The 14,615-nt window shown below is 45.1% G+C and overlaps 1 protein-coding gene across 3 annotated transcripts in view; it reads right to left on the reverse strand.

Annotated features, from left to right (window-relative positions):
• The window catches only part of CDA (cytidine deaminase), a 351,013-nt gene that overhangs the window by 156,429 nt on the left and 179,969 nt on the right, over window positions 1-14,615 (reverse strand). For all 3 annotated transcript variants that reach the window (XM_069610452.1, XM_069610453.1, XM_069610454.1), the window contains one exon: window positions 4,524-4,635. In XM_069610452.1, the coding sequence (XP_069466553.1) occupies window positions 4,524-4,635 (112 nt within the window). The remainder of the gene's footprint in view (window positions 1-4,523; window positions 4,636-14,615) is intronic.

Here is a 14,615-nt window from a genome sequence, read left to right on the forward strand (position 1 = left end):
AAACCTTTTGGCAGGGACTTGAGACTGGAGATGCATCGTGCCAATGGGAAGAATATGAAGTGATTGACAACGGAGCTATACCACCACCAGTCATTGATAGTGAATGTCCTCCTGGTAGTTCGGATGCAGTCGGAGATAAATTCACAGAATCCACACCCGCAAAAACTAAGACCGCGAGAAAGTTGAAGAAATTGTTTTTTTCTCCCATCGCCGGTGAAGGAACAGATGTTTCAATGGAAGAGAATGTAATGGACGACAATGAAACACCATCAATATCACTGAACATAGCGGAAGATGATATCAGAGATTCTATCTTTCATGTGAGTGACATGTCCTCAACGTTACAGGCCGAACCAGCTGGGATGCAGAGTGACAATATAAGGAAAGAGGCCAAATTCATTGTATTCGATAGTTGTTTGATTGATATTATTATGCTGAAATGTGGGCATTTGGTTGGTGGGGAAGTATGTGGGGAGCCATTGATTAATGTGACTCGTGCAATTCGAGGCACTAACCTTAAAATACATGCCACCTGTACACAATATCATCCGTTCTCATGGTCTGCACAACCCATGCTGGGGCAACTGCCAGCAGGCAATCTACTTTGTGCAGCGGCCGCACTTTTTAGTGGTTCAAGTTTTAAAAAGTTAGAGTATTTCTTTCAGTTTGTGGGAATCCATTTCATTGCGAAAACTCAGTTCTACAAATACCAAACCGATTATCTATTTCCAGCCATTAGCGAAGCTTGGAGAATGGAAAAAATGTCTATTGAAAGTACATTTGCGGGCAAACGGTTCAGGCTAGCCGGTGATGGACAGTGCGACAGCCCAGGATTTTCAGCCAAGTACTGCACCTACCACTTTCAGGACATGGAAAGTAAGAAAATTGTGAGTTCGGTGGTCGTGCAGGTGTCACAAAGTACATCCTCAGTGGCCATGGAGAAAGTTGGCTTTGTAGCATCATTGCAAGAACTACAATCGCGGGGAATGGTGATCGACCTGATAGCCACGGACAGACACGTTTCAATTGCCAAGACAATGAGAGAAGAGTACAAAAATATAAATCACCAATTTGACGTATGGCATCTTGCAAAATCAATCAATAAAAAAATGTCGGCTGCAGGTAAAAAAAAAGATATGCAAGGTATTTCACAGTGGTCCAAGTCAATCAGCAACCATCTTTGGTGGAGCTCAAAAACATGTGGAGGGTCGTTGGAAATTCTACTGGAAAAATGGCGGTCAGTAATGCTACACTGTACAAACGTTCACCGCTGGAACACGAACCAACATTTCCACAATTGTGAACATGGCCATTTGTCCACAGAGGAGGCACGGAAGAAGAAGTGGTTGATTCCTTCATCACCCACTCACAAAGCCATTGAAAAGATTGTATTTGATAAAACTATAACAAGAGCTTTGAGGGGACTGACGGAATTCTGCCACACAGGAGATTTGGAGGTGTTCCACAATATGTGCCTAAAGTACAGGCCAAAACGATTGCATTTTGGCATGGAGGGCATGATAAATCGGACTCTTCTAGCGGTCTTGGCACATAACCATAATGTTGGCCGTCAACAAAGTAGGACGACCGGAACTTTAGGGACGCTTCGCTACAATAAGGCCTTCACCAAACAATGGGTGATCAAACCAGTGTTTGAGGATATGCAATATGAGTTTATTGAGAGACTTATTGTCGATGTCATAGATAGGCACATACACGGAGTTGTGAACGAACCTGTGCAGGGGACAACTGCATTGCCACCCAACATTGCCTCTGTTCCATGTCCACCTAAAGCAGAGCTCATTGAGAAATACACATTGCGGTTTAAATGATTGTAATTTGATTGTCTGTTCTCTCGAGTCTCCTCATGTCGCAGGCCCATTGAATATGTGTAGCTATGTATTGTGTAAATAAAAGTGATTGCTCAGTGTACATGCAATGTGTCTATTCCACCTTGTTCATTTGCGCATTAAATTAAACCAAACAGTGATATAAATCATTTTTCAAAAATTATAGAATGTCTCCGTATTTATGGTTTTCTGGGACTGCAAAGCACGCAGACAAAATGCAAAGATGCAGTGTAAATTTCAAGTCCTGTGAGATGGCCTTACACTGAATGTAGCTAACTAGGAATGTGTGCTCGTTCAAAGTGAAGGTCAGCTGCTTTGATTTTTTGCGCGGGTGCCGGAATGGCCCACGACTCAGTATAAGGTTCTATTGTTATTTGACCTTGACAGGCCGGGACCATCCCGAAAGACTTCTTTTTGGAGGTGTGGTGCAGTAACGTGAAAGATAATGAATATAATTTCTGAAATGAAAGCCATTTAATGTTCGTTCATTAGAAGAAATCACGTCGGCATAGAAGGAGTGGTATTTCGTGGCTGCCCGACACACAGATACAATGGAAATTGCAAATATAATGTAAGTAACTCTTTAGATGAGTTTATACCGCAATTTAATTACTATACAGTAGCTTTAAAGACGGGTTAAGGTGTACTTGTTCGTTCTATGTGGCATATTGTTTTGTACCGCGCACTATCTTGAGGAGAACCATCTCCTTTTACGGAAGCACCTCAAAACCTTCCTCTTTGCTTCTGCTTTCTCTCTCCCTCTCCCCTGCTACAACTGGTCCACTGTCTGCGACATCCGTCCTGGGCCCTTCCACTCTCCACCTGCACTGCCTCCCTGTCAACCCCTGCACTGGGGGACTGTCTCAGTATCCTACAGTCCCCCCTTCCCAGCACTTGTTCTTCACGTACCTTCCACTCGCCACCAGCTGGCCCTATGTATTTATTATTTTATGCTACTTACCTTGTACTCCACTTCCCCCCTCCCCTTCCCCTTCCCCTTCCCCTTGCACTTTTACCTTCCCCCTACCCCTGCACTTGCGCAATCTGAATTACACCTGGCCTAGTAGGGTCGTTGTCTGTCTTCTCCTTGTCCCCCCTCCCTGCCTCGCCACGCCTTGAAACACTTCATCAGTGACGAAGTGGTCCACTGGCGCTCAGGCGGCTCTGAAAAAGGCGGAGGAGAGGGGGTGGGTTACTGGAAATGACGTATAATACCCAGTTGCACTGTCCTAGCTATGAAACAATTTCTCGACCTAATATATAAAATGAATAATTTTAATAAAGATCTGATGGTGAGACTAATTTCATTTTTATGTTTTTAAAACACGTACATTCTACATTACTGTCCGTGTCACGAGTACCAGACACCGGCGGATGGCTTTTACAGCCGCCAGTTGCTTCTCCGCGTGAACAACGTTACCACCCTGACCATTTTATGGGACGATCGCCAAGTACAAGTATGCCCTTACGCGGTACTAACGGCTAGATGCAACATACATACCATTGTGGTGGCCTAGTGCCTCGTTGTTGGAACAGCCATGCGATGATCAGTGCGACCGAAGAGCTTATTTTATCGTAAACCAACACCCTGTGTACTGCACACGAACATCGCTTGCCTCAAGACGAACTATTTTGGATCGAGAGCAAATAAAAATGCAAATCGCTGAATATTCTCTAAACATTTGATGTCAAATAAATGTACTTCACCAAATTTACAATCTTGCGGTTTGATTTGAAAGTACAGTTTCATATTCCGAATTGTGGCGCGCTGTGTTGTGAGCTGATCTGTGAGCTGATCTGTGTTGGTTTCCGGGTTCTGTGTGGAGTCGCGTAGAAGACGCCTGGGCGCGTTTGCCTACGCAGCACAGTCACGTCACGGATAAAGGCGGGAAATATGAATGTTTTGATAAAGTCTGTTTCAGGGGCGGGGGATTTGATTTAGTGCCGCAAAAGCAGGTCAGCCAGGGCGATGCGGAAAGTGATAGGATTATCACAAAATGGCAGCTGATTTCGAGTGCGTTAATGGACGAAAAGTCGGGTAAGGTCCATATGAAAGTTTTATACGATCTACCGATTTATGCTTAAAAACACATGGCCGAACCGTAGGGACAATAAAAAAAAAGTCCCGGAACTATCCTTTAAGGGTTGCCCTCCCATACCCATCTGCATATGTACCATTTATCTAACTGAGGTTTAGATAAAGAATAGTTTATTCCAGATTCAAGACCTGACAAGTGGCGTTTGCCCTGTATTTGGTTATTGCACTCCTGCATGTACCCTTTGCCCTGTATGGTTATTGCACTCCTGCATGTACCCTGCTTATGTGATGTATGGCATGAAGTCCGGGGGTGTTAGTTTCTTCAGCACAAGTGGCCTGTTCAGGCTTCCATCATCCCAGTCAGCCCCTCTGGTCTTAAAGAAATGTCAATGAATGGGTGATGCACTCTTTACCAGTAGGTCACATCCTCTGATGGGGACTCCTGGCAACCCTCGCATGGCAGCACATATTCACTTCTTCCTTCTACCACACTCTGTCAAACCCTCTGTGGCATACTCATCATCACCAGTGAAGGAGCAAATGAGGGTTCTCCTGGTAGTGTCCAACCATGCTTAGCATTGGCATGTGCTGGCTAATGCGATCCCAATAAATAAAATAAACAAGCAAATGCCTACCTAGCGATGGCTATGGCTCTGAAGTTCCTACTGCCGTGAGAAATTGCCTCCTGGATTGCCGTCCGCTCCGCACAAATGCCCAAGGTGTAGCATGCATTCTCAACATTGCACCCTGAGGGACCAAGAAAGCACATGTCAAAATAAAACAGATCAAGAGTTAGCAAAAAATGGTCACAAATTAACTGTTTTACGGCATTCACAGCAGTAGAGATGGCTCAGTGCTCTAGTGGTCTTGATTTTGATAAAATAAGTCAAATATTTAACAGAAGTGTTTCCACCACAAGACTGCAGAACTTCCAGATCTGTGTTATGCTCTGTGCCTTTGCCTCTACCCAATAACGCTGTATAAATATATATACTGTGAACAAATGTCCAAGGTAGCACCTTTTCATTGTGTTGCTGTCTATTGGGCCTCAAAGGTTTATGCATTGTGCCACTTTATCAAAGTAGAGGACTGGTAAACTACCAGCAGCCTGGCTGGGCCGGACACTAGGCAATCTAGGCAGCTGCCTATGGCCCTGGCCAGCAAGGGGCGTCAAAGAGCAGGTTTTTCCCTCTGCTTTCATGAATTACAAAGGAGATGTAAACCAATCTCTATTAAAGTAGCTGCATAAGGTCTTCCTGGAATTAGGAGGTGCCCTGCTGTGAATCATAGTGCTCACATTTCTAGGAGTCTCTAAAATGGCAGTGGAAGTAGGGCCATTGTCATTGAGCAGCACAGTACAGTCTATCTCAAATACAACCATGGTGGCCTAGCAGGATGATATGTTGATAAAACAGCATGGTCAAAACCAAGGCATTCACACCAGGAAAAATCAAGAGTCATGATCAAGCCCTCCCGGAACTTCTGGCGACAGAGCATGTGATAGGAGAAGTACACCTCACAGGTAGGTGATGGAGGAAGATTGGGTGGATGTAGAGGCCTCATGCCAGTTCAGCAAAAAGGAGTTGACTGACCTGTTCTGATATTATGTGGATAAGGCCCAAGTGTGCTGGGCTTGCAGCACGTTTCCTCTGAAATATTTCATTAGCATGAACATGATAAATATAGCTTTTTAAGCAATGTTGGAAGGGCTAACTGAGTGCTGCCCTCTCCACCCTCTCACAATGATCTTGTTTCAGCATTTGCCATCAAGTGGAAGCAATGCATATTTATTTATACAACTTGAAAACGACTTCATGAATAAATAGATGTTATTTTGGCCATGAACACAAACACACCCTATTTGAATGTGGAGTTTCTTTATACCTGTGTGAATTCACAGCTGGAAGCCTTATCTAGCATGTCTTGGAAAGTTAACCAAGTCGGTTTATGAGGGAAGCCCGTCTGTACCTACCCATGCTGTCCATGCTCCCATTTATTAGAGAAACAGTGCAGACCTGTATTGGCCTGTCCACTCTATACCTGTGCCTGTACCGATTCTGTTTGTGCAGGAAGCCTATGCTGATCTGAAGCATATAGTAACTCTATGGGGCTCATTCTGCGCATGCCAGCCTGGAAAAAGGTGTGTGTAACAACGATTACCAGCACCTTATCCGGACTTGCATAGTTTGAGTCTGCCGGCAGGGGCAGTGAACTACCGGCAGGCCGGACCTGCGAGGAGTTCAGGCCCCTACCGGCAGATTAATCACTGAAGCACTGGTGCATTGAACAGTGCCAGTGCTTCAGTGATTCCCATCCCATAGAGTCCAATGGGACCCCATAATCATCAATTTACCACGTGGCAAACCTCATTGATCCATATTTACAAACATCATTGATCATAACATTGCATGATAGTTATTCCATGGCCAAGTTTGTGTCACCTATACAGTCACAGTTCAAAACACCTTCCACCAAGGGATCTAGGCATTTGGGTGCATCTCAAGGACCTTGCTCATAGTCCATGAATCCTAGCTAAGTAACCTGTCACAGGTTTCCCCCCTGCTCACCTGTCTATGTTGCCTGATATCCTCTTTAGGTGGAGTCTTCTTTCGTACGGTTCGGGACTTAAATAAGCCTGCTCGGCCATCCTCGGCTTCCAGATTACGTTCAGCTTCGATGTCCAGGATCACGGGAAACTCTGGGAGTATTCAAGAAGGAGTTGGGGGCACGCGGAAGCGGCGCAGGGATTCCGGGAAGTTAGGAAAGAGGGAAGAAGCCGGGAGAAGGGAATCCAGGGGCCAGGGGATAGCAAGTAGCACTAGAGAAGGTTCGGAGCACACGTCCGAACACAGTTAGTAGCAGCGTTGAGACGCGCGGGGGTGTGGCTTCTTTATAAAGGACGCTGCGTAGAACGTGAAGACTGGCGAGCAGCGTTCTGAGCTTGACGCCATGTTGGTAGTATTATGGAGTGTAAGGCCTGACGTGTCAGGGACCAGGAGGCCCAGAAGGGGCGAGTTCGAGGTTCATGACAGCATGCCTCCTCCGGAAACTCGTTCCACTGGGTTTGCCCGGTTGTATGAGATGGAACCTTCTGAGTAGCCTGGGGGTATTTAGATTTGAGATAGGTTCCCAAGTGCGTTCACTGGGGGGATATCCTTTCCATTCCACCAGGTACTGGAGTTTGCCACGTATATATCTAGAATCGCAAATCCTGGAGACCTCATACTCCAGTTGGTCATTGATGAGTACTGGTTTGGGCCGAAGGTTAGTTTGAGAGGTCTGAACATATGGCTTTATTAAGGACGTGTGAAAGACTGTGTGGATTTTCTTCCAGGAGTCTGGAAGCTTAATTGGGTAAGCCACTGAGTTGATGATTTCCTTTATAAGGAATGGCCCATAATATAGAGGAGCCAATTTATTTGGTCGCAAATGCCGTGGTAGCAGTTTCGAGGACAGCCAAACCTTATCCCCTATTGTGTAGGAGGGGCTTGGTCTTCGTTTGGAGTCCGCATACAGTTTGGTCTGGGTCCTGGCCTTTTCTAATTGTTCTTTGGCTTCTCTTTGAATATTAATGAGCATTTCAATCCAGGAATCGACTGTTGGAACTGGTGTAGGATGAGGAAGGATGGAGGGTAGAACCGAAGAGTGGAATCCTTGGCTACAGAAAAAAGGACTGGTCTTAATAGCAGAGTGGTCCGAATTATTATAGGCGAACTCTGCCACTGGTATTAAGAGGGACAAATCGTCCTGGACCTTGGTAGCGAAGCAACGGAGGTATTGTTCCAAGGTTTGGTTTACGCGCTCTGTGGCTCCGTTGGTTTGGGGATGATATCCTGAGGAAAGAGCGCGTTGGATTCCTAGTATTTGGCAAAGATGTTTCCAGAACTGAGAAATGTATTGGGGCCCGCTGTCTGATATGATCTTGGAAGGAACTCCATGCAGTCGGAATATGTGTTCCAGGAAAATTCCAGCAAGTTCTGACGAGGATAGCAGTTTAAACAGAGGTGTAAAATGGGCCACATGGGTGAACAAATCAATGGTGACCATGATGGTTGTGTATCCCCTGGAAGGTGGTAATTCCACATTGAAGTCTGTTGCTATGAATTCCCAAGGCCTTGTTGGAAGTGGAGGTTGCTGCAATAGACCCGCTGGTCTCTTGTTGTCATGTTTGTTTTGATTACAGACAGAGCATGCCTGGATATACCTTTGTACATCAGCTTTCACTCCAGGCCACCAAAATTGCCTTTGTACTAATCGGAGGGTATTGGTAATACCACGATGCCCGGAGTAAAGAGTATCGTGACAGAGATTTATTATCCTTTGCTGTAGTTTCTGTGTTGGGATGACCAAGGCATTGTCTTTGAACAAGTATCCATCTTTGGTCTTCAGTTTCCACTTGTTCTTGTCCGAGATATCTTTCCAGAGTTCCGAGGATTGAGTCTGACTGCGGACTTCCTCTAGGAGGCTGGTCACCTGGGATACAATTATTGTGTGGGGAAACATCTTGGGAAATGTTCGAGGAGGTTCATAGTCAGGGCGCCGAGACAAGGCGTCAGCAATTACGTTTTGTGTTCCCGGAACATGGTGAATTTGGAACTGGTATTGAGCAAAGAAGAACGCCCAACGGGCCCGACGGCTGTTCCTGCATTCCAGGGCCTGTAACACTTGGAGATTTCGATGGTCCGTCCGAACCTGGACAGGATGTTTAGCTCCTAGAAGTAAATGACGCCACTCGGTGAAGGCTTGACGGATGGCTAGAAGTTCCTTTTCTAAGACTGAGTAATGAGTTTCACTGGAGGTCAATGTCCGTGAAAGATATGCAATAGGATGTTCCAGCCCGTCATCTAGTTCCTGTTTCAGAACTGCTCCGATGGCATAGTTAGAGGCATCTGTTTCCACTAGGAATGGTCGATTTATATCAGGTTGAACCAGGATGGGGGGGCTTGTGTAAATTCTGTTTTCAGGCGATGGAAGGCCTTCTCCTGGGCTGGGGTCCAATGATAGGGAGTATCTTTCTTCAACAAGGAGATGATTGGTTGAACAATCTCGGAGAAGGATGGTATAAACTTCCAATAGAAATTGGCCAAGCCCAGGAAAGATTGGATCTGTTTTACAGAGGTCGGAGTTGGCCAGGATAGTATGGCCTTAACCTTGGATTGATCCATGCCTATGCCATCTGGGCTAAGGACAAATCCTAGGTAGTGAACAGTGGAAACAGGAAAAAGGCATTTCTCAGGTTTTGCTAGAAGCTTGTGTTCACGTAGCTGTTGTAACACTGATTTAACATGTTCTTCATGCTTGAGAGGATCCTTGGAGAATATCAAAATATCGTCCAAGTAGACAATGACGAAAAGAAATGGCATATCCGAAAACACCCGGTCCATGAAGCGTTGGAAGATTGCCGGAGCATTAGAGAGTCCAAAGGGCATGACCAAGTATTCGTAATGATCAAAGGGTGTTCTGAAGGATGTCTTCCATTCGTCACCTTCTCTAATACGAATCAAGTGATAAGCACCCCTGAGATCCAATTTGGTGAATATTACGGCTCCTCTTATGGCTTCCAGGATATCCGAGATCAAGGGTAATGGGTAACGATCCTTAAGGGTGCACTGATTAAGACCTCGATAATCAAGACAAGGTCCGAGTTCCTTGGTGTCTTTTTTAGGAACAAAAAATAATGAAGCTCCAGCCGGAGACTTGGATGGGCGTATGGTGCCGTTTTTTAGGTTAGCATCTAGGTATTCACGGAGGGCCTTTTTCTCTGGTTCAGACAGGATAAACATCCTTCCAAAGGGAATCACGGCTGAAGGTTTGGTTTCAATAGCACAGTCCTCAGGCCTATCGGGTGGTAGGGCTTGGACAATAGCAGAAGAGAACACATCAGCATATTCCTGGTAGGTTTTGGGAACCTGGATGATGTTGGAGACCACTGAGTTGTTGAATGTTCTTCTGATGTTGTCGGTGAAGGATCCTGGAGCAGACAATGGGACATGCAAAATTTGGAACCTAGGAACAGGGAACCAGCTGTCCAATTGATGTATGGGTTGTGTTTTTGTAGCCAGGGCATTCCCAAAACCATTGGGTAATGTGCAGATTTTATGATGTCAAACTTTATCCTTTCTCGGTGATGGTTTATAGCAAGCTCAATTTCCTTAGTCTGAAGGGTTATGGGTCCAGAAGAAAGAGGTCTTCCATCAATTGCTTCTACAGGTTGCAGGACGTTCCGGGATTCGTAAGGAATATGATGTTTAAGGACCCATTCCTGATCTATGAATATTCCCATGGCCCCACAGTGCACTAGTGCCAGAATGGGGTAGGATTCCTTCTTAGATGACGATAGAAAAGCCTGTAAAACTACCAGGGAGTTTTGTCCAGGAGAGTTCAAGGATGGTATAGATGTGGAACCTGCATCTCTCTCCCGAAACTGAGCTCCATCTAGGATCGGGAGCTGGCGTTTCCCGAACGCCGTGGAGGGGCTAAGGGACATTCTCCGACTAAATGCTTGTCCGATGCACAGTACATGCATAAGCCAGTATGGATCCTTCTCAGCCTTTCTTGGGGGGATATGGGTCCACGGAAGGCCCCTAGCTGCATGGGTTCGGGTTCATTTGTAGGAACAGGAAAATCTTCGGATTTTGAAGGGCTCACAAGAGGATTTTTTTGGATGGTTGACTTGGTCTTCCTTTTCTCTGCCTTTCTTTCCTGGATGCGGAAATCAATTTGTAGAGCAAGATCCATAAGTGCCTGGTAAGAACTAGGACGCGCTACCCTGGCTAATTCATCCTTAACATCTTCATTTAGCCCTCTTCGAAAGAGGGTGAAGCAAGCTTCAGAAGGCCAACCCGCTTCTTTAGCCAATTGCTTGAATCGAGTTACGTAGGTGAGCATGTCCTGAGAGCCTTGCTGTAAATCGAGTAAACGTTCTTGAGTACTAAAGACCTGTTCTGGGCGGTCAAACATAGTCTTTAGTGCTTGAAAGAATCCATCATAATCATCCAAAAGGGAATCTCCGGTGTTAACTAATGGTGTGGCCCAGGCTAAGGCATTCCCGGAGAGGTGAGAAATAATCAAGCCCACTTTAGCCCTGGCAGTGGAAAAATAATAAGGTTTAACGGTAAAGTGGACCAAACAAGAATCCAGGAATCCTCGGAGGGTTTTTGCACAGCCGTCATATTTGTCAACAATGCTGCCCAATAGCACGCTATCCTTTGAGGCAGAGTCGCGTGAAAGTACCAATTGTTTCAGCGCGGCGTTCTCCGCTTTCAAGTTCTGTACTTCGGTCGATAGTTCTTGCATGCCACGCATAAGATCCTGGATGGCCGCCTCCATGTCTGTATCGACTTCGATCAGGTGGCGTCTCAATCCGTCACAGGTTTCCCCCCTTCTCACCCGTCTATGTTACCTGATGTCCTCTTTAGGTGGAGTCTTGTTTCGTACGGTTCGGGACTTAAATAAGCCCGCTCAGCCGTCCTCTGTTTCCAGATTACGTTCAGCTTCGATGTCCAGGATCAGGGGAAACTCCGGGAGTATTCAAGAAGGAGTTGGGGGCATGCGGAAGCGGCGCAGGGATTCCAGGAAGTTAGGAAAGAAATCGGGAAAAGGGAATCCAGGGGGCCAGGGGATAGCAAATAGCACTAGAGAAGGTTCGGGGCACACGTCCGATCACAGCTAGTAGCAGCGTTGAGACGCGCGGGGCCGCGGGTGTGTGGCTTCTTTATATAGAGGACGCTGGGTAGAATGTGAAGACTGGCGAGCAGCGATCTGAGCTTTCCGCCATGTTGGTAGTATTATGGAGTGTAAGGCCCGACGTGTCAGGGACCAGGAGGCCCAGAAGGGGCGAGTTCGATGGTTCATGACAAAACCAGGCAAAGAACAAGGATGATTAGCAATAGGAGATGCTACTTGGCATATGCCATTGCACATTTTCATTGAGACCCCTAATGTGACTCTTAGTTAGACAAATCAATTTCTATTCTAACTTCAATAATTTTGTATTGATTTGGTCTTTTGAAATCCCCTGAATGTGCTTGAGGATCATCCAGTCAAAGTCATTATGGGTATTTCTTTTATCAATTAAGTGTTTTACCATAGGCGCTTGTTCCACCTAGTTCTTAAACACAGCTCCTGTGCTCAATCATCTTGGTTTTACATTTCCTATTGTTTTTTTCCAATATGCATACAAGGACCAGGGCACCTAATCAGATAAATGACAATGGGCATCATTACGAGCTTGTCGGTCTGGATACAACAGTACCGGTAAGCTTACCAGTAACGTTGAATCCGGAACAGCAAACTCTGAGTTGTGCTCGCGGGCGCCTTTCATTCAGGTCTGACCTAACAGAATGAAAGGAACCCGCGAGCACAGCCTGCCTGTAGCATAGGCACCGCTATGAACAGTGCCGGTGCTAAAGGCATCCCTATTGAGCCCTATGGGGCTCAAATGGGAATGGGGAATCACCCAATTCCGGCATCCGCGAAAGGGCAATTACTGGGTTCCGGCAGGGTCGGATTACCACAGTAATTGCCCATTCGTGGGTGCCGGATTTTCTTGCAAGTTTGGAGGTAGCCTTGCCGGTCTTACCGGCAAGGCTACCTTCAACCTTGTAATGAGGCCAATTGTCAGTATTACAATTGGTGTGTTCAGTAATAGTCCATTCTCTTTCTAAACCAAGTCAACAGTCATGGTTATTTTTGTACGTGGACACCTTACACAAGTACCCCACGGATAGTGTCCTAGTACACGTGGCAAACCCCACAATGTTCCTTGTTGGGCTTCTCTTTTTGTACAAATAATGTCAATTCAGTGGTACTTTTCTTAACAGCCACTAATGGTTTGCCAGAATCTTTTTTCATGACTTTATTCCAGTTTCTGTTGATGATGCCTTTAATTTTGTAGGACAAGTTGCTAAATGTATTGACAAATCCCAGGAGGGCCTTCATTTGCGTCTTCTCTCTTTGTCCTTTTCTTCCAGTAATGCTTCTCTATTGTTATTAAAAGGCCCTTTATGCTCTCTTCACCAAAGGGTAAGTATACCCACGATGAACCAACCTGTCCAGTATTAAATAGGCCCCATTCTCATATGATTCATTAGTACTGCTGATGCGTTAAAGACACAAAAACTGTCCAAAGGGAAGGTTGTCTTTAACATGTTGATTGTGGTGGCTCCCAAAGTGTAACAGTGCATTTTTGTCATTAATTTTGGTTTAAGGATTTACCAGAAGGGTTCCCTGATGTTGGTATATCGCAATATCAAGATAATTAACTTCACTGTTACTTAGATTAACAGTAAATTTGAAGTATCTGTTCTGTTTGTTTAGCCATCACATCGTCAATGTAACTAAGCCAACAAGCAACATTCTCTTCAGACGGATTGAGGGAAGAATAAACAGCTTCCTTGAGCATATTCACATATAAATTGGCTAAATTAGGGGCCATAGCGGCTCCCATGGCTGTAACCTCTACTTGCTTGTAAAATTGTCCCAGGCATTGGAAATAATTATTAGTCAAGGCGACCTCAGTAGTCTCTTCTACCACTTCAAGGGTAGCCTGTTGGGGTATGTTGGTATACAAGGCCTGTATGGCTAGGCACATCATTATATTTTCACATGGATCAAAACAGCAGCCCTCAATTTTATTAATGGCATCTTTGGTATCCTTTATATAGCTTTTCATTCCCGATATAAAAGGTCTGAGATGGTAATCAGCGTATTTCGATAGGGGTTCTAAAACAGAGTTGATTCCCGATGCAATGGGTCTTTCAGAGAGGTTCTATAGGCATCTGTGGATACCATTGGAAGATTATAAAAAACTGGAACTCTTCCATTCTCTTTAACCAAATATTCTCCTTCTTGTTTGCTGATAAATTGCTTTTCTACTGCTCGCACCACTTTGATCTTAATCATTGCAACTAGACTCCCACTTGGATCGCTATCTATTTTTTGATAGCTATTGTTATCTGATCAGAGTTTTAAACATTCTTCCACATAATCTACCCTATTCATGACTACTAGAGCGCCATCTGTAGCCGCTTGGCGGATAATCACATCTTCATTGGCACCCAATGCTTTAAGGGTACTCTGCTAATACACGTTAGCAAAATATTCACAGTACAAACAAATAGTCTGTGTGTAAACTTCACACTAGACTCTTTTTTCTAAAGTGTACTCTTCGTGATAGGTCTCTTTACACGTTTAAAGCCCTACTTGTACAAGTTTCTGTCCACTTCCTGCCAGTATTTTACTGGTCTGAGTCTCCCTACGTTCTGCTGGATGTTGTATATCCACACCTTTATACTAAAAGTGTCTTTACTAAACAGGGCGGCAGCGAGACTAGCAAGAAAATATTGAACACAACTGTTGGTTCTACATGTAGCACACACAAGTGATTTTTTTCCCCTGATTAATGCCCCGCATTGAAGTGCCGGAAGAGGACAGAAATGTGTACAAGCAGGGCTTTAAAAATGTAAAGAGGAATATCACTGTGAACATTTTGTTTACTTGTGTGCATTAACTTGTGTGGGTTATTTTACATTATTTTTAATGTGATGAAATTATCTTTTTGAGCATGTGTTTTATGAATAATAAAAAGTCGCAGAGGTAGGAGCAGTCTGTGCAGTCGCTACCTCCACGAGCTCCAGTTTCCTGCTACCTGCTTTGGAGTCTGCTTTCTAGTTCTACTGTTTTTGCTGTGGGAGGATCCCTCGAAATCCACACCAGGCCACGGAGCA

This window comes from Ambystoma mexicanum, chromosome 8, assembly GCF_040938575.1.
Source record: "Ambystoma mexicanum isolate Mex_15411 chromosome 8, UKY_AmexF1_1, whole genome shotgun sequence".
Taxonomy (NCBI): domain Eukaryota; kingdom Metazoa; phylum Chordata; class Amphibia; order Caudata; family Ambystomatidae; genus Ambystoma; species Ambystoma mexicanum.